Below are 17,555 nucleotides of genomic sequence, written 5' to 3'. Positions count from 1 at the left end.
ACACGTCAATGGAAGGGGGGGTCATAGGATAGCACAAGGGTTATGAAGAGGATGATCAACGTTTTCCACAGAGGGTTCATCTTATGGGGCATCGTTCTTTGAAAAAGGCTCCAGAACAGAACCAGTCCTCTTCACCAGTTTCTTCAGTCTCTTTGGGTCTCTGATGCTGCGACTGCAGAGGTGACCACACCCTCTCCAACAGAAGATAGACCAATATAGAAGATAGAGAAAACCTTTCAAAAAACACTGAAGGACTTGAGCATCCTCAAGAAGTGCTTCTAAAAAACAGCCTAAAATTGTCCAGTCTGTTCAAGTTAACACCAGGACTTTTGAACTCCTCCACTTCTCCTCCATGATGTAAATGGGGTTAAGATGTTCCTGCACCTCTAAAGCCCATGATCCTCTCCTTTATTTCATGTTCAAGGTCATGTTGTAATTCTCCAAATGACCACTAAAGGCTGATTTTACCTCAGCCCAATGACCTGTAGTTTGGAGGAATATCTGAATCTTCGGTTTGTTTTTGGTTGATTTAGTGAAAAAAAAAATCAAATTTAGGTTTTCCTGACTTTGTACCAAACTGTTCTATCCTCTAACTCTGAAAGCAGAGAAAACTTCTTGTTGATGCTCTGGATGCTGAAGTTAAAATAAATGTGATTAAAAGTATTCCTACTGAGCCTCTGTCACAACAGCGCCCCCCCCCCCAGCTTTATTGAACAGAATATTAAAGTACAAAAAACAACATCAAGGAATCGAATAGGACATCAGCCACAATAACCAATGAATGAACCAAAACAGCAATACAAGAAGTAATAGACATAGCAGGAGCAGATCAAAAATAGAGCTTCCTGATAAGAAAATAAAATAGCTTATAATATATAAAAAAGATTAAAATAATGATATTTACAAAACAGAGTTTTCTTAGAGGATAGGATTAATTACCAAACAAAAAATTACAAATTGACAGTAAAATTGGGAGTTGTTTTTTTTTATTCTGCACTTATGTATGTAAATTTAGATTGGAGAAGTTACAAATTAAATAAAAATCTGTGAGGATTTGTTTGAAATTGATAAGAATGTTACAGTTAAATCTGATGTTTACCAAACGTTCATATTGGTTCCAAAATTCAAGGGAGAATTCACAGAAGTAGAAAAGGTGAATAACTGATTCGGGAAAATAAATACAAAAACTAAAATTATTTTCTATATCTGAGAATTTGGATATATTTGTGGGGTAAATGCTATGTAGAATTTTTTTAATGTATTTCTTTAATTTTGTTATTTATAAAAAATGAATCTTGCAGTAACCATGTTTTTTTCCAATGTATATCATTTAAAAGATTGTTCCAAAAGATTTCTCCTTCAGGCATTGCGTCAATTTTAGAGGCTTCCTGATAAGGTGAGAGGTCATCAGCTGATTGAATCCTGGGGGGAGAGCTTTCATTACATGTTCAATTCTTTGCTTGTTACTGGAAAACATGTTTCATTTAGAAGCCTGCCATAATCCAACAAGGATCACAAAGATCCGAAACATAAATAATTTTTTTTATCTATCCAGGCCGCACCTTCCTCCTCATAAACCAGATCACCTTTGCGTGACGTCAGAGGAAGGGGCGGGCTCACATGTAGGTGAGACCCCCCAGCGGCTGTTGTTCGCATTCAGGTGATCTGCGCGCACGCGGCGGACGTCATGGGGAAGCTGCAGGAGTTCGAGATCGAGTTCGACAAGAAAAAAGAGGTGTACAGCCCGGGAGAGTCCATCTCCGGAACCGTGCGGGTCAGACTGAGCCAGGCGGTCCAGTGCAAAGGTGAGAGTCCGCCGGCGCGGCGCGGCGCGCGCTCACGACTCACCTGCGGGGAAGCGAGGCCGCAACACAAGGAAGTGCGGTTTCTTCCCGCAGGGACTTTCCTGCGTTCCGCTTCTCTCCCTTCTTTTCTTTGTATTGAAGTCCCACTAAGCCGCAAAGACTTTTATTGTAGTTTTTTTTTTTTAATGAGGGAGGGGTCCACCTTACAATAAAAAGCCCGAAAAGCTTCTCTTTATTTAAAGTTTGACTTAAAATAAAAACATTTCTGTTCACTTGGAATTCTGTTCTGTGAACTAAAATATTTTCCTGATGTTATGTCCCTTAGCAAAAAGTAGTCTATTTGAGTGTACTATAAGATTATTTACCAGTATATTATGTTACTTTTTTATATAAACTTAAAATGTTCCAACTTATTCTGAAGAAGCATTCAGTTACTATACTTCCTACACATCCACGGTCTGTAGTACTGGCTATATTTATACTCAAGTATTACCTAATAAAATAACTTGAGGTGTAGTAGTACTACTTTTTACTACGGTACCGTGTCAGACGTAAAGAGTTTCTTCCCAGAAGAGGGTTCAGTCTTTTTAATGTTTGTTTATAATTTTCCTCATAAATTTAGAGCCGTCAAAACCTCCATCACATTCTCCATGATGAAGCCAAAACGCCAAACATGAGGCTGTTTTTGGCTAAAAGTTTAGTCTTTTATGGTAAAATCAAAAACGTGTGTGTGATATTTCTATGAAGCCATATTTGTGTTGTGGTTTTAACAGTGTAGTTGTGTAGTTGTGTTGGCAAAGTGTGTATATTCTGTTCAAATGCACACGACCCGTTTTTGACTGTTTATCTACAGACCAGATTCCGCTCCATTCAATGACTTTAAAGCCGGCCGGCCCACACCATTAACCTGCACCACCGTGCATGACACAGGAATGTTAAATCTAGATTTTTTCCCCAGAAAACCGAAAACATTTTTTGGGGTCTTTTTTTATCGTTGGGAGTTTGAGTCTGTAATTCAGCTTCTAAATTGTTGTCAAATCAGAGGATGACTGAGTTAAAGTGTGCTAACGCATCATGAAAGTCTCAGCCGTGACCTTGTCGTCCTGCCAGGATGTGTTTCCACTGAAGGCAGCTCTGTTTTTGGGAGTGTCTGTTTGATTGCGGCGCGTCCGGTCGGTTCACATTCCTGCCCTGGTGGAGCGGCTCAGGCAGGAATCTTCTTTGTGCAACACTTTCAATCTCTGACGTTATGGAGCCAATGTTGCAGAACAAAGAGACACATTAGTGGACAAATGTTTACTCTTTACCGAGCAGGTGCCCTTCAGTGACATGTGGCACAGTGAAAGCATTAAGGACGGACTTTCCTGTTTTCTTATCAAAGTTAGCTTGAATGTAAATATCTTCTGATTTTTCTCTGGAGTTTATTTTAGTTGCTGTAATGAACTTTGCTACCAGATAAAGAAGCAAACAGCAAAAAGTGTCGTGCGTTCATTAAAACAATAATTAAATGAGGCTCAGACGTCAGGCGGGTTTGTCCAGAGGTCGTCTGGTTCCAACGTGGCGACGTCCGTATTGTGAGAAAATGGCGACTTAATTGACTTCATTTGGTTGGAGCTAAACCATTTTCTATGTGTGATGTCACACTCACTCAGTCCCGTTCTCGTATACAGTCAATGGTTCCTTCAGCTGGACTGCTGCCTGGGTTTGAAGTGGAAGTCTTGAGTCTTAAATGTGCGGATCTAAATCAGGTCTGAGCAGCGATATGACGGGAAAACACTCAAACATGGAAAGCATTGTGTTGGTAAAATTTGGCCTAAAGATTTACATGAGAGTAAGACCCCGCTCACAAATCCCCAACACAATGTATCGGCCCTGGAGTAGAGCGGTCGACCTCGGTTCGATACCCGTCCTATGTGTCAAAGTGTCCACTGAGCCCCACTATGGCGTTTCATGGCTGTTTCATTGAACGAGCGCAAAGACAACTGAGCGAGTGTTTTCAGGAACTGAGCGGGTGAACCTTACAACCGCGCAATGCTAACCGAGTATTATAAAACTGCTGCAATCCTAACTGAGCGGCGCTCCTGCGCGCTCGCTGGGTCTGTGAGTAGTGTTCAGGGGGGGTGTTTGTCACTTGGGGGCAGTAACCTTCCTGGTTGATCTGATTGGCCGAAAGTTGCGTGTCAGATCCAGATTACTGAAAACACTTGCTCAGTTATCTTTGTGCTCTTTTAGTTAATGGCTGCCATGAAACGCCATACCCACACGTCTCCTGGTAGGTTGGTGCCAGTGGTCAGCAGCGTAGCCGCCATCGGTGTGTGAATGTGTGCGTGGGTGACCGGGATCGTGACTGTAACGCACTTTGGGCCTTAAAGGAAGGGAGTAAACTACTATACAAGTATCTGCCATTTACCGTTCTTACCATCTAAAACGTGAAGTTTTGAATATGAGTTAAAGGGAATTTGCAGGCCAAAGTCCCAACTTTTGCTGTGGAAAACCACTAAGAGGATCTGAATGTGTTATAAACCACTGATCCGGACTCTAAACTGAGCTTCTGCATACCAACGTGAGCTCCTGGGCACCACGTTGATCCTGAGTATACGTCTAGATCTTATGTCTTAAAGACCCACTTCAATGAAAATGGTGTTTAACATGTTCCTATGGCTTTACCCGATGATGGAGGTCATAAAGGAAATCAAGCTTAAATGGTGTTTGAGTATTTCTTCATTCGAGCTGGTGTGAATCAGGAGCAGATGAAAAATTGCTGTAGGAAAAAGCTCATGCTAGTGACGTAGTGCTGTAGTCGGTGGTCTCCCTGCTCCATTCTGATGCATCCGCTATTAGACCAATAGATCCATGAACGTCTTTGTTTTCCTAAACTGGACGACTGGATTCGCTACGATATTGCTGCCATTTTTGTTGCACCGCTAATGTTGATTGGAGTTTATGATGCTGAGGTTCAATAAGTCCAGAGATGAGTCGTCCAGAGTTTCTGTCACTCTACTCTGACTGAGGTCATTTCTGAAGAGAGAACATCCCATAATGAGTTATGTTGTCTTCAACCACTGTCGTATCTCCGTCTCTCCAGCCGTCAAAGTGAACTGCAATGGCTTCTGTGGCATCAGCAGCAAAGAGAATGACGTGGCGTGGGCGGTGGAGGAGCAGTACTTCAACAGCACCGTTTCTGTTGCAGACAAAGGTAAAGGCTAACACACGAGCGTCCGTCCTCCTACGCCTGCATGCTATGTCTAATTTAAGATGAGATTGGACGAGTCAAACCGTAATCTGTGCCGTGCAGCAGCCTGGAAAACCGGCCCAGGTAGGTGGAGTGGAGTGTGAAGATTTCAGGAAGAAAAGCCTCTGGTTTTCCGCCGCTGCCCGAGGCGGCTCGGCCTGCTGGGAAACGGCCAGCCGATTGTTTCTGTTTCCACTGACGGATGTTATCTGCCCCCCACACAGGAACCCTGAAAGAGGGGGAGACCGTTTTTCCATTCAAGTTTCTCATATCAGGTAAGAGAGAAGGTTTCACGTGGAGCATTGTTTTCCAGGTTTTGGCTTCAGGTTTTCCACTTCCACATGTTTTTAGCAGCGGTGGGGGCGGGAGTCCCACCTGTTTGTCTGGGTGGAGCTCAGGCTGTCAAAGTGGTCATTTGAGCTTTGCTGCGTGCAGCCGAGAGACGTCTGTCTTGTTTTAGCTTTAAATTTTAATCTGAAGGTGTAAAAGTTTCTTTAAAGCCTGTCACTGTGATGAGCTCTAACCCTTTAGGTTGAATTCTTCCGGTTAACTCTTCAACCCTTTACGTAGTTCACGTAATTCCAGGGAATTCTGAAGCGGTGAAGCATGCAATGCGCTGATCTGCAACACTGAACAGTAGTGAGGTGTTTACACAGGCAAAAAGTGCGTTTGAGATCACCCAGGCAGCCGCAGTGCTGTGCAGATTGACTGGTGTGCAGATGCGCATGTTTGGTAGTTTTTGCTCTGACATCACGCCATCATAAAGATATCGCGAGAGAGGAGCGGGTGCAAGGCGACCACCTTGGCGGGTACAGCGGGGATTTTTCTCCTGGCCCGCCTGCACAAACTACAAAAGCTAAATGCATTGTGGGAAATTGTCATTGCTGCTTTTCGTTGAACTACATCTGGATGGCAACAACCACAACTTCCTGTTCTCATTCAGTCTCAGCGTTCGCTTTTACCCGCCGCCTGGTGACGCCAACGATCCAGGCGAGCCGTAAATCATCTCAAATACGGCTATCGCAAATCAGCTGATTGTGGCGTGGAGAAAGGCGGCTTTGCAACAGTTCACTAACGTGAGGCGTTGCCAAACGCAAGGCTGTTACGAAAAGATGCTTTTCTCTTGGTCTGAACCACCTGAATCACACGGCGGCCCTGAAATCACGCCAACAAATCACTGAAGGCAAAAACATTTTAAAGATTTGGCAAAGCAAAACAAATGATTAAAAATAACATTACATTAAAAAATCCTAACAATTCCAGAGATGAAAACACAATTCTAAAGAACACAAAAACCAAATAAAAAGGAAACATTTCAGGAAACAAAAGTCGTTTCCAGAAGTCAAAATATTAAAAAACAAAACACAATGAGAAACCAGAAAAGATGGATGCTATCGCCTGATTGTGTTCCTTTTTTTTCTTTGTTTTTACATCATTTATTTAGTTTTTTTATCGTCATTGTGATCTTCAATTTGTTTTGCTCTGAGAGATTTGTTGGTATGATTTGCACTTCAGGGCCACCGTAGATTCATGATCGCATTAGCAGTGGGACAATTATGGTATGTCAAGTTTTTTAGGTGTGAACGGTGCCAAAAGGTTAATCTGATCCATGTCAGCGTTTGTGCAGAGCCACAAATAAAAAGGTGTTTTGTTTGTTTGTTTGTTTGTTTTGAGGCTAGCATGTTTTTCCAGCACAACAATGTATCTCTGCAGAAAGCTGGGGAAGAATTCACTAAACGGTCCGACTTCAGTGCAGGACGGTGTTTGTTGGCATTGAGTCTGTCCCTCACGTCAGTTTCCGTGACGACGCCCGTGGTGGCGTTCTGGTCAAAGTTTGACTTGAGAACAAGGAAACGCTTGACTGGGTTTGCCCCAGGGCGGGTCAATGGATCAGGAAAAGAGATGAACCTTCTCTGATGTTTTTCTTCTGGTGACAGTAAATTAGTGAAGAAAACTGGATGATTAAATCGCCCGGATCGTTCTGTGAGAGAGTCCGTCCTGACAGTCGTCATGGTGATGTCAGCCGCTGTCGTGTGATTCCAGTCTTCATTGAAGTCCAATCTGATGGACGATTCCCTCCTGACGTCAGAGAGGAGGTGATATGGCGCCGTGAGGAGGAAATGTCTCTGGGAGCTCAGCTCTTCCTGTCAACCATTAACCCAGCGAGCTTCACCGTCATCCGGCGCTTTTTTCCTAAAAGACGAGCTTTTGGTTTGAAGAATTCCTCCTCCGTCTTCGTTCTGAGCTTCTGTTTGCTGCCTCATTTGTTGTCATTACCCAGAGTGAAACCTCTCCATGGTGACATGAGACAAACGGCACCAGCAGAACCGGTTCTGCTGCACATCCGGATGTCTCATCCGAAACTTTGTGGCTTTAGTTTTGTTTTCCTGAACTGTTGCTGTTTCGGTCCTGGGGAGTCAAAGCTCAATAAAGTCTGACTCACTGTTGGCTTTTTACTGTACGTCTGACGACTTGCTGAATGTTTTCCACGGCTCTCTCTGAACTTCAGCTCTTTGTGTTCCCTGTTGGATTTGATTGATGGTTTGATTTGTGAAAGACTCAAGCGTGCGTGCTTGGAGGCGTGCGTCTCCACGCCATAACGGATGGAGAAGCGAGCGCGCTCCCACACGCCGCCCCGTTAGCAAACACATTTTATGTCCTTTTTTTATCGCTGTGATAAGGAACCCTGATGACCCTCCCGTTCCAAAAAAGTGCTTTTATCATAACTTTTAGAGTTGAGCAGCTTAACAACATAGCTGCAGTGAGATAAAAACTGTTTGTTGTTATGAATCCGTCGCCGCTTCCTTTCTGCTGATTTCTTGTTATATTTGACAGGTTTAATGTTAAAAATGTTTGTCTTGATTTGTTTTTAATGAATGTTTCGTAGAAAAATCTGATTTTCTGCACTTTAGTGTTTGTGATAAATAGAAGTTGAGTTCTTTAAGCTCCCCCTCTCCTTTCTCTACAGCCACCGCTCCGACTTCTTTTAAGGGCAGCTATGGGAGGATTGTCTACAGAGTGCGGGCTTTCATTGAAAAGCCGGGTTTTTCAAAGGACTACACTGCAGAGAAACCTTTCTACCTGCACAGCATCCTCAACCTCAACGAGCTGCCGGATGTTTGGGTGAGCAGCGGGGCTTTATTATGAAAAACAAATGCTGTTAAAGGGTCTTTATCCTGCTTTTCTTAAGCCTTTCAGAGTAAACCATCTCCGTGTATTTGATTTTATATTACCTTTGACGAAAGACGATAGAACAATTTCTTAATTGAATTTATTTTTGCAGCTCTTTTCTACACCCACAAGTAAGGCGACTTGATCTCTGAGGCTCCGCCTTTCTTTCCTTGTGGGTGCCGCCCATTTCATGACATCATCCTCGATTCAGCGCCGCCTCTGTGTTTCTGTCACAAAAACAAACATCCAAACTTTTCCAAAGCTGGATGTTCATTCATATCAAATGAAAGCCGATCACCGCTAGCTTCACGGAGAAAGTGGGCGTGTATGTTTGCCTGGGGGTGGAGCTGGCAGTGCAGACTCTTCCTGGAAGGGGCGGTTCTTCACTTTGTGATGTCACAATGTGCTCGTTTTTTTGGATTGGGAGGGGCTGGTGGTTTTTAGAGGAATACTCAGAGATGTGTGAACGGATAAAAATAACACTGTTGAGTTGTTTATTGGGAAGAACCAACGTTATAAAACATTTTAAAAAAGAGCTTCTGTTTCTTTCTCTTCACTAAGTAGAAAAACTAAATTACTTGCGTCTTATGGGGGAAACTGAAAACATTTAAAAGATTTTTGAGTTACAAAATTAAGAGGTCCAAGTTCTCAACTACCAGAAATGTTTGTTTGAACAGATACTTTATAAAAAAAACACTAAAATCAAGGTGTGATGCTCAATGGCGTTCTGAATGAGGTCACTTAACTTATTTGTCTTTTGAATGTCAAATCTGGAACATGAACATTCAATGCTTTGGTTTGAGTTGAGTCCATCTTGGGTTGCTGCTGCTAAACTCGAGTAGTTTCAGGTGATTTTTGACCCGTTTGACCTTCTGCTCATTTGACAAGCAACTCTCAAGTTTTAAAAACAGCTGATGTTCCATCAACTTTGACTGAACGCCTTTGACACTGAGCCAGCTCCTTTCAAATGAAACCGAGTGAGAGCTGCTTCTTGGCCTGTCAGGTGTTTATTTCACCCATCCAGACTCATGTCGTTCCCCCTGCAGGGCATCAACTCTTCAGAAGTCAGTCAGCAGTTCACCTACATGCTGATGAAGACGGGCACCATAGTCCTGAGGGCCCAAACGGACATGAAGGGCTACACTCCCAACCAGATCATCCAGGTGATGGCCAACATCCACAACCAGTCTGGGAAGAGCACGGGCAACATCTCCGCCAGCCTGGTGCAGGTGAGGACTCATCACGCCTCTTTAGAGTGTACTGATGATGATCCACACTATAGAACACGTGTCAAACTCGAGGCCCACTATGTGGCCCACGAGAGCATAAAGGTTTTTAATGTCTGAAAATTAAAATTGGTGTGTATTTATTCATATCTGGGGGGAATCAGACTTGAAATATCAGATTGGTCAACTATACATCAGGACCTAAACACTGTCCATATAACCTAACCTGGCAGATTTATGCTAAAGTAACAAGCAAACATATGTATTTACATATATATTTTCTATGCAACTGGAATTGTCACTTTAAAAAGTTATAGTAAATAAATACATTTTTTAACATTAAGGAGTACCGGTAGTTACATTTATTTTTCATTACTTTTAGTTACATGTATAAGTTAAATGTGGCCTTCTGTGAAAATGAGTTTGACCCCCCTGCTATAGAAGAACATTATCCTTCAAAGATTCGTGTATTAAGAATGTATTTTTACAAAAACTTGAATTAAAAATACCCAGTTTATTTAAATGTCATTCAGTCTTTCCCTGAGCTGCTTTGCTAAACATGATGCTCCTTTTATTCTCTTTTCTGTTGAAGCCTTCAGAATCATGTTTGTAATTCTGGTTTTCAAACAAGGAAAGAAAAAAAATGTGGTATTTATCACCATCACATGTAAACATCTGGGGTTTTTATCCCTAAAAGTTGAGTGTTAGAGTAATAAACGTTAAAATTTCTATACATTTTTTGTAAAGAGATGAACAAGTAATTATTGTTGGCATTGAAATGCAAGATCAACAAAAGCAATTAAAGAAGCTAAAGTAGGTCACAAAAACACCAAAATGTCACACGAGCTGTTCCTATGTAATTATTATAGTATTTAACTGTTTTTTTCAGTCACTTTGGTTCATTCCTCTCAACAGAATTCAACTTTGCACAACAGTTTAATCTCCACAACATTTGGTCGTTGGGGTGCAGCCTAGTGGTGGTTTTATGTTAATTTCATCCAATGCTGTTTGCTTTTGGACATGAAGCATTAGAGCAAAAGAATCACTTCTCTTAACTTGTTTAATCGAGTCGGTCAGAATGAGCTGTACTTGTCATTTATCACAGAACTAACAATCTTCAATTCCTTGCTGGTGTTATTGCACACAAAATAGTAGAACATGTTGTCAAAGGTCGTATGCATCATTTACATTTACATTTAAAAAAGACTTCAAGTTGGCCAAAGGCAGACCGGTGGAAGAAATCACACCTCTGATGTCCCAGGAGGGAATTTAACAATGTGAGCAGCGCTCTCAGAAAACGGCGTCCACGCCCATGTTTCCCGTCTTGGTCCGTACGACACACACCCGTTGACTTGTGGAGTGTCTTCCTCCCTATTCTCCATTCCTAAATCCCATTGAGGAGTTTTCTTTTCCTGGAGGTGGAAAGGATTTGTCTGTTGTCCAAACGACCTGCTGCAACCATGGATGCAGCTTGATGACATCACAGCAGAGGGTGGAGTCTGCATTGAAGAAGAAGCTTTCCTCTGAGCATTGACGGAGCTGATGGTCACTGTGATGTCGAGGAAAATGTCTCACCAGTCAGACGGGAGCGTCTGGTTCTCCATGACCCATGTGCAGTGAGGTTTACTGAGCCAAAGGGAGTTTATATCGATGTTCTTCTTCCAGTCGCACATGTGAACAGTTTGAAGTATAAAGTGAAGTGCATATTCCTGCGTGGTACTTGACGCTGTCTTCACTTTGCGTGACATTGGGAAGCACTTTTAGAGAATTTTGTCTCAATGAAAACAAAAAGTTTTGACTTGATTGTTCAAAGATGCTGGAGTCAGAAGTTGTCATTTTGACGACACCGACACTCATTTGAGATAAAAACTTGCTTTTGAAGTTTGCCTTTAAGGCCTGAATCCATATGAACGTCCCATTCCGAGCTGCTGGTTTGCTTTTGTGCAAATGACTTTCCATTTTGAGACGGTAATGCTGTTGAGAAAAATGCACCGAAGCGACCGAGACAAACCAACGAGTCATAATGGAGGATGACGATGACGCTGAAGATCATATGGACCATTTTTACTCAATGGAAAAATTGACATTTCAACTAAAACTAAAGGGAAAAATAGTGCCAAAATGTGGAAAACCACTAAAATTCTGAGTTTGAGGGGAAAAACGGCCCAGTTATTGTGTATTATGTTTATTTTTTTATTTGTAGTAGTTGCTGACACATGTCTGTAAACACAACTGGAAAAAAACACACACACACACACACACACAAAAACAACAGTTCATAAAGTAGTGCGCCTAATTTACCAGAGAATTAGTCATCTGGTAATTATTAGCTAAAATGAAGTTCAATAATGTTGTGTTTGTATTGCCAAGACTGACAAAATATGGGTCTGAATTTTTATTTAATAAATTAGGGTTTTAACCTGCAAATTAAATTATGCTAAGAAAACTAAAATATGTGCTAAATGTAACAAAACTGACTAACTGTGGAACTGCAGTGGGAGAGCTACATGTTTTGGGAAAAACGAAGGATAAAAGCCCAACGAGTGAACAAAACTGTGAGAACAGCTAAAGGTTGAAAATATGTGGGCCACACACATTTGCCTTTCTGAGCATTTCTTTATTCAAATGATTGTAAAAATGCCGTTTTAAACATGAAAGCTGCATTATGCTCTCACAGCCTCACATTTCCTGCTATGTCTTCCCCAGAGAGTGACCTACGAGATGAAGAAGCCGATCCACGACATCAAAACCATAGCAGAGGTGGAGGGAGGGTCAGTGAAGGGGGGCAAAGAGATGGAATGGGAAGAGAAGATCATCATCCCTCCTCTTCCTCAGTCCTCTCTGGCTGGCTGTGAGCTCATAAGGATTGACTATTATGTGAAAGTAAGACGTCACACGTGATGCTTTGCACTCAATGTCTGGATGCAATTACCTGCTGGAATAATTGAAGAAAACCTGTTTACATCTGGCAGCTTTCTTTTTATTTTGTTTTTTAAGCAATCGGAACAAGAAAGAGACTTTTTTTCTCCAAAAGTCTAATTTACTAAGGATAGATTTTAGTGTTTCTTTTTAGAATTCTCGCCCGTTTACCTATAATCTTCTAACCCAACTTTCTGAAGGCACATCACCTCCGTAGATAATTACCTCTCAGACGTCATTTTCTCTGTGGAACAGATGTGACGGTTACTCTGGTGAACTAACCGCCATCTCTCCTTCAGGTCAGCCTGAAGTCTCCTGAAGTCGTTCTGACGTTACCCGTCCACATCGGCAACGTGGCGCTCAGCAAGAAGAGTCGCTCTACAAAAAAACCAGAGGCTCCTTCCTCCTCTATTGACGCACCGGACAGCAAAGCCTCTTCCTCCTCCCCGTCGCCCTCTTTGCCTGCTCCCAAACCGGCTCCCCGTCCCACCCCGCGCTCCAGGATGTCCTCCCACAATCCCCCCAGTGCTCCTCCCGTGGACTACTACCCCGCAGCAGAGGGCGGGAACGTGACAAACGAAGACTTGAACAAGCGCCAGTCCCAGTTGGTGTCGCCGAATGCTTTCAGCTACGCCCCGGGCCTCTTCTTCCCCCCAAACCTGCCGCCCAACGGCCCGGCAGCTGAGCCGCCAGGGGCTGCTGGGGCTTCAGCGCTTTACCCCCCCCTGAACACTGCCAGCTCAGTGGCTGCACCACACATCCTGCCTCCAGGCTACGCCACCTCTGCTTACCCTCATGGTGAGTCTGCATACATTCACCTTTTTACAGACTGGTCTGTTTGGTGGTACTGGAACATGTCCAGGGCCCGTTCTGCTTTTATACTGATGCACAGAGGCAGGAGTCGATGGTGTGTCCTTAAACGTGATGCTCCAACCGTGTGAGGAAGGAGCTACCGTCAAATGTTTTCATCCTCATGGCTGCATTGAAGCATTGACTTGTATGCAAAGACATAGATGATGTTGAGAGATGCTCTTTTGCTGAAGAGCTCTGCAAAAGCATCTCAGTGATCTCATTTCCAAGTCTGGGTTCATGACGTCATCCAGAGACTCTCCCGGTACGGTGAGCTTCAACGTCTGCTGCAGGAGCGGCGTCTGAATGGCGGCGCAGCGTCTGTCTCTGTGTGACCCGGCGTGATGGCTTTCTGCCCCGCTTTAAAGAGTGAAAAGAAAACAATCCAAACAAAACTAGTCCACGTCTTCATTATAGCAGGGTTCGTACGCTCAAGACAAACCTGGAAACGTTTTGGAAATAGAAAATGCTTTTTCTATGATCTTTGAAAAGTTTGTGAAAAAAACAAAATCCTCTGGAAAGTTTTGGAAAAGTCGTGAAATTTTTATATTTTGGATGAGAAAAAAAAACATTTTAAAAAAGTTTAACATGAGATTCGAATAGAAATTGTGGCAAACGTTCAACCTCGCGCTATTGGTGATAGTGAACAGATTCTGTTTGTCTGAAGGTCTTTTATGGAGAATCAGTGAGTTTATAAAAAATAGAAAGAAAATCGTGAAAAAAAGAGAACGTAATTAAATCAGAAGGACGGTGCTCCGTCGGCTGTTTTCGGGGTCTCAGCTCAGCTGTGCTGCAGCGGCTGACCAGAGCAGCACTTCTTCACCTCAGTCTGTGACCACACCAGTTCTGTCTCTGAGGTCAGAGTTCAGTGACGCGAAGCAGGGCTGCTATCCTGAATTTGACAACTCTTGTCCTAAAATCCGCTGATAGTTTCCTCTAAAACCAGGACTGCAGAGTTGTTGGTGCGGAGCCCAGTGTAGCTCAAGATGCCCTGAAGGAGCAGAAATCAGGGCCGTGCCTGAAAAAAATTCCATGCAGAATTCCACAGATGCACAAAAGTACAGAAGTTATCTTTTTCCAATACATTTTTACAGACAAAACAAACTACTAGTCGTCTGGATTAGACGCGTTTTAAAAACGCCTTTGGGGTTTGGAAGTTTGTAAAATAGTTTTACAGACTTCAATACTTTTTTTAAAATAAATTTTCCTTAAAAAATGTCCTTTCCCTCTTTCGTTCAATCTGTGAAAATATCTTATCAGTCCACCATTTAATAACATTTATGACTACAGGTTTCCCCAGAGTGTGTGATGAGGACTTTGTGCGGCAACAATAAAGTGGAATCCAAGTTCTACACACAAACATTGAAGAAATCAACTGCAACAAATGTGAGCTGATGGACTCGCCTAAATAGTTGCTTCCCTTTTTAGCCACGTGTTTTAGTGTGTTCTTTTTGGCGTTTCGTGTGAAATAATGATGGTGTTGGCATATTTTCATGGAGAAACTGAATCTGCTCGATTCCCCACTGAAGTGGTGCGATTGCTTAACCTGAATTACCGTGGCATCACGGAGAAACCAGAAGTATCCCTAAGCTGCGCCGATTTCTGCAGAGTTTAAACTGAAATCCTCCAAAGCAACACGTTGCCTGTGAAGTGTTGCCCCAAACGTTGTCCGACGCTCCTCTCCTTCTAGAGTCCGGTGGTCTGACAGAAACAAAGCTGCCAACTGTAGGAAAAACAAAGCCGTTCATTCACGCAGTGCATGACAATGTTCTGTCAAGATTCTGCTTTTATTTTTTTCCTGTCGTTGGTTACCATGGTAACCAAGATGTAGGTCAAGCTTTTCTTAAACCGGCTCCACTTTGGACACATTTTGAGGGACGACTAAGAACGCTCTGGACCCACTTTGTATCACCACAACAGTTGTGTTTCCGTCGGCTTATATTAAATGTTCAATTTTACTATAATTTAAATCTACTTCTACTGTTGATAAAAAGTCTGTTTGATCATGTTAGATTAGCCTCAGTCCCACTCCGATCATCTTCTGATCTATTTTCAAAGAGTTTCCGTTTTTTTTGCTCTTTAAATGCTGACTATGTCGTTTTTAGGCAAAAATAAAAACATGTGTTGTTTTTCTATAGACATAGTTTCTGAAAACCAGCAGGAGTTCATCAAAAAATCACCTTGGAGTTGTGGGTGGGACCCCCCCCTGGGACCCGGATGGATGGATGGTGGTCTAACTTGGTCTTTGTGTGTTTTTGTTTTCAGAGGCTCCGCCTTCCTATGATGAGAGCTGCAACACATGAGGCAGACCCGTGAGCCAAAACGATGGCCGCCACCAGCTCCCCCTTTTAAAGAACAGCTGACTTCAAGTGAAACTCTGCTGAAACGGGCGCCTTTGGTGTCAAATGTTAACAGACTTGAACTGAGCGGTAACAAAACACCGAGATCTGTCGATCGCCTGCTCTACTGATGTAAAGTCTTCCAGCCTTGGATTTACTATGTTTCAAGGATTTGATTGGAACCGAAGCCAAGCTGAAGTGGAACCCGCGACATCACACAGTGGTTTTTTCTCAATTCGTTTCCTTAAATCTAGTTCTACTTTCCCCATTTAGAGAATGAAGAAAGAGCAGTTTTGGTTGTATATTTAGTTAACAAGTAGCATTTTTATTTTTTGGATGTGTAAAAATCCCCTCCTTGGCATCTGTGATGTCATGTTTTATGAGGAAGAGTGGGTGTTCAGCTCATAGATCTGTTTATTCAGACGCCTTTTTATCTTCAATTGAATTCCCTAAAAAAGCTTTAATTATTGTTGAGCAGTTGGATGTTTGAAAGAAATAATTCCAGAAGTTTGAAAACTGGAACACAATGATAATAAAGTCTGCATTGTTTGTAATTGTTTGCTCTCGTGTGTTCTGTTCATGCAGGTTATTTTAGGTATTTTTGATATTTACTGAGCTTTTATTTTCTTCTAATGTGCTTTGATTTCTATTGGCTTAGTAAAATCTGCCAGGTATATTTATTTGTCATTTAAAATGCTATCCAACTCCTCTTTGTATTTCAATAAATCAGTGAAACCACCAGTTTCAATTAATTTGTGTTTTCACCATCAACTGCTTGTACTTATATCCATATAAGATTTTTATTCAAAGCAAATTTTTGGCAAGGCCCTTTTTTTCTGCCTGGTCTTCATCGGAGTGATGGTGTTTTGAGATCTGGTGACTGTGGAAATACCTAAATGCTTTGAGTTGCTGCCATGCGAGTGGCTGATTTAGAAATGTGCATTAATGAGAAGTTGGACAACTGTTCCAGTGGGTGTGTACATATAAACATATATCAACATCAACCCTAGTGGGTGCGTTTAGTCAAAGTCAGGGGTTTTGTTGGCTAACATGCAGGTCTATGATCAACTGAATCTACCAAACTGGTTCTGATAATCATCAGCATCTCATGTAGGTTGAAACGCCATCATGAACCGAAACACAGTTGTGTAGAATTACCCATTTAAAAATGTGAATTATCAATTGAGAATTACATATAACTTTGAATCATGACTCAAAAAAACGTCCACATGGAAAGCCTTAAACTTAGCGAAGAGCGCTAAACTCTGTTACTAAAGTGAATTTGTGAAAGTCCGTTTGACGCCAACATTGAGCAACACAAGACCTGGTAGTTTGACTGCATCAGCGAGGTCTCTCTTCAGGTTCCAAAGCAGACAGGAGTTTAGATGTTTGCTGTTCAAGGTCTTCTGAAGGAGCACAAAGAAACTGGTAACGGTAAAGATCACAGACACGGAGGTCGTATAGTTCAGCAGATCCAAGAAACATCAAACTCCAGCAGTGCTCTCAGCTCAAGAACTGGCAGAAACCAGTAGAAGCCAGATACGTCCATCTACTGCCCGCAGAAGTCTGCCCAGAAGTGTCTACAATTGAAGCCAAGACACCAAACCAAAAGACTCAACAATGTCGCAAACATGGGATTAATGGTGCTCCCTATGCTAAGAAATGCAATAGAACAGTCATCCATCATGTAATCCATCAAGAAGGCGTCTGATTGGCCCTGAATTTATCCTGCAGCAGGACAACGACCCCAAACACAACTAAAAACACCAAATATGTGGAAGAAGCTGCAGAAAGGGCGAGTCTGGAGCAGCTCAGTGAAAAGACAGAATTTTCTTTGTGGAGATAGAACTACTTCCAAACTATCGCCTCAGGCGATGAGAGTTTAAGGTTTTAATTACCTACAGGTCCTGCAAGAACATTTACTGTTTACTTTAGAAAAGATGAAGTACAGATGTTAACCAGACTACCTGGTTTCATTTAGAGCACACAGTTAAACACAGTTTACATCGTTTCA

General features: G+C 42.3%; 1 protein-coding gene across 2 annotated transcripts; it reads left to right on the top strand.

Moving 5' to 3' along the window:
• The first annotated feature begins 1,604 nt into the window (after positions 1–1,604).
• On the top strand, positions 1,605–16,279 carry arrdc1a (arrestin domain containing 1a). 2 transcript variants are annotated; one of them, XR_909376.4, is made up of 9 exons: positions 1,606–1,805; positions 4,891–5,001; positions 5,262–5,312; positions 8,006–8,160; positions 9,255–9,437; positions 12,141–12,317; positions 12,653–13,151; positions 14,493–14,588; positions 15,468–16,279. XR_909376.4 is itself a non-coding variant. In XM_004072967.5 (8 exons), the coding sequence occupies exons 1-8, from the start codon at positions 1,688–1,690 to the stop codon at positions 15,503–15,505; spliced, it is 1,332 nt and encodes a 443-aa protein (XP_004073015.1). In that variant the 5' UTR covers positions 1,605–1,687; the 3' UTR covers positions 15,506–16,279. The 2 variants fall into 2 exon arrangements, 1 of the variants encoding a protein (XP_004073015.1); XM_004072967.5 differs by lacking the exon at positions 14,493–14,588 and having other exon boundaries at positions 1,605–1,805.
• Positions 16,280–17,555: the final 1,276 nt, after the last annotated feature.

Source organism: Oryzias latipes, chromosome 9 (genome assembly GCF_053564925.1).
Source record: "Oryzias latipes strain Hd-rR chromosome 9, Olatipes_Hd-rR_3.1".
Lineage (NCBI taxonomy): Eukaryota > Metazoa > Chordata > Actinopteri > Beloniformes > Adrianichthyidae > Oryzias > Oryzias latipes.
Note: the sequence above shows the minus strand (reverse complement) of the source record. Positions and strands in the feature narration are given on the sequence as shown.

Bases quoted from the DNA above. Each gene is read 5' to 3' on its own strand.
- arrdc1a (XM_004072967.5), top strand. From the start codon at position 1,688: ATGGGGAAGCTGCAGGAGTTCGAGATCGAGTTCGACAAGAAAAAAGAG. The intron at 5,002-5,261 runs GTAAAGGCTAAC...CCCCCCACACAG, and splicing joins CGTTTCTGTTGCAGACAAAG to GAACCCTGAAAGAGGGGGAG. The intron at 13,152-15,467 runs GTGAGTCTGCAT...TTTTGTTTTCAG, and splicing joins CACCTCTGCTTACCCTCATG to AGGCTCCGCCTTCCTATGAT.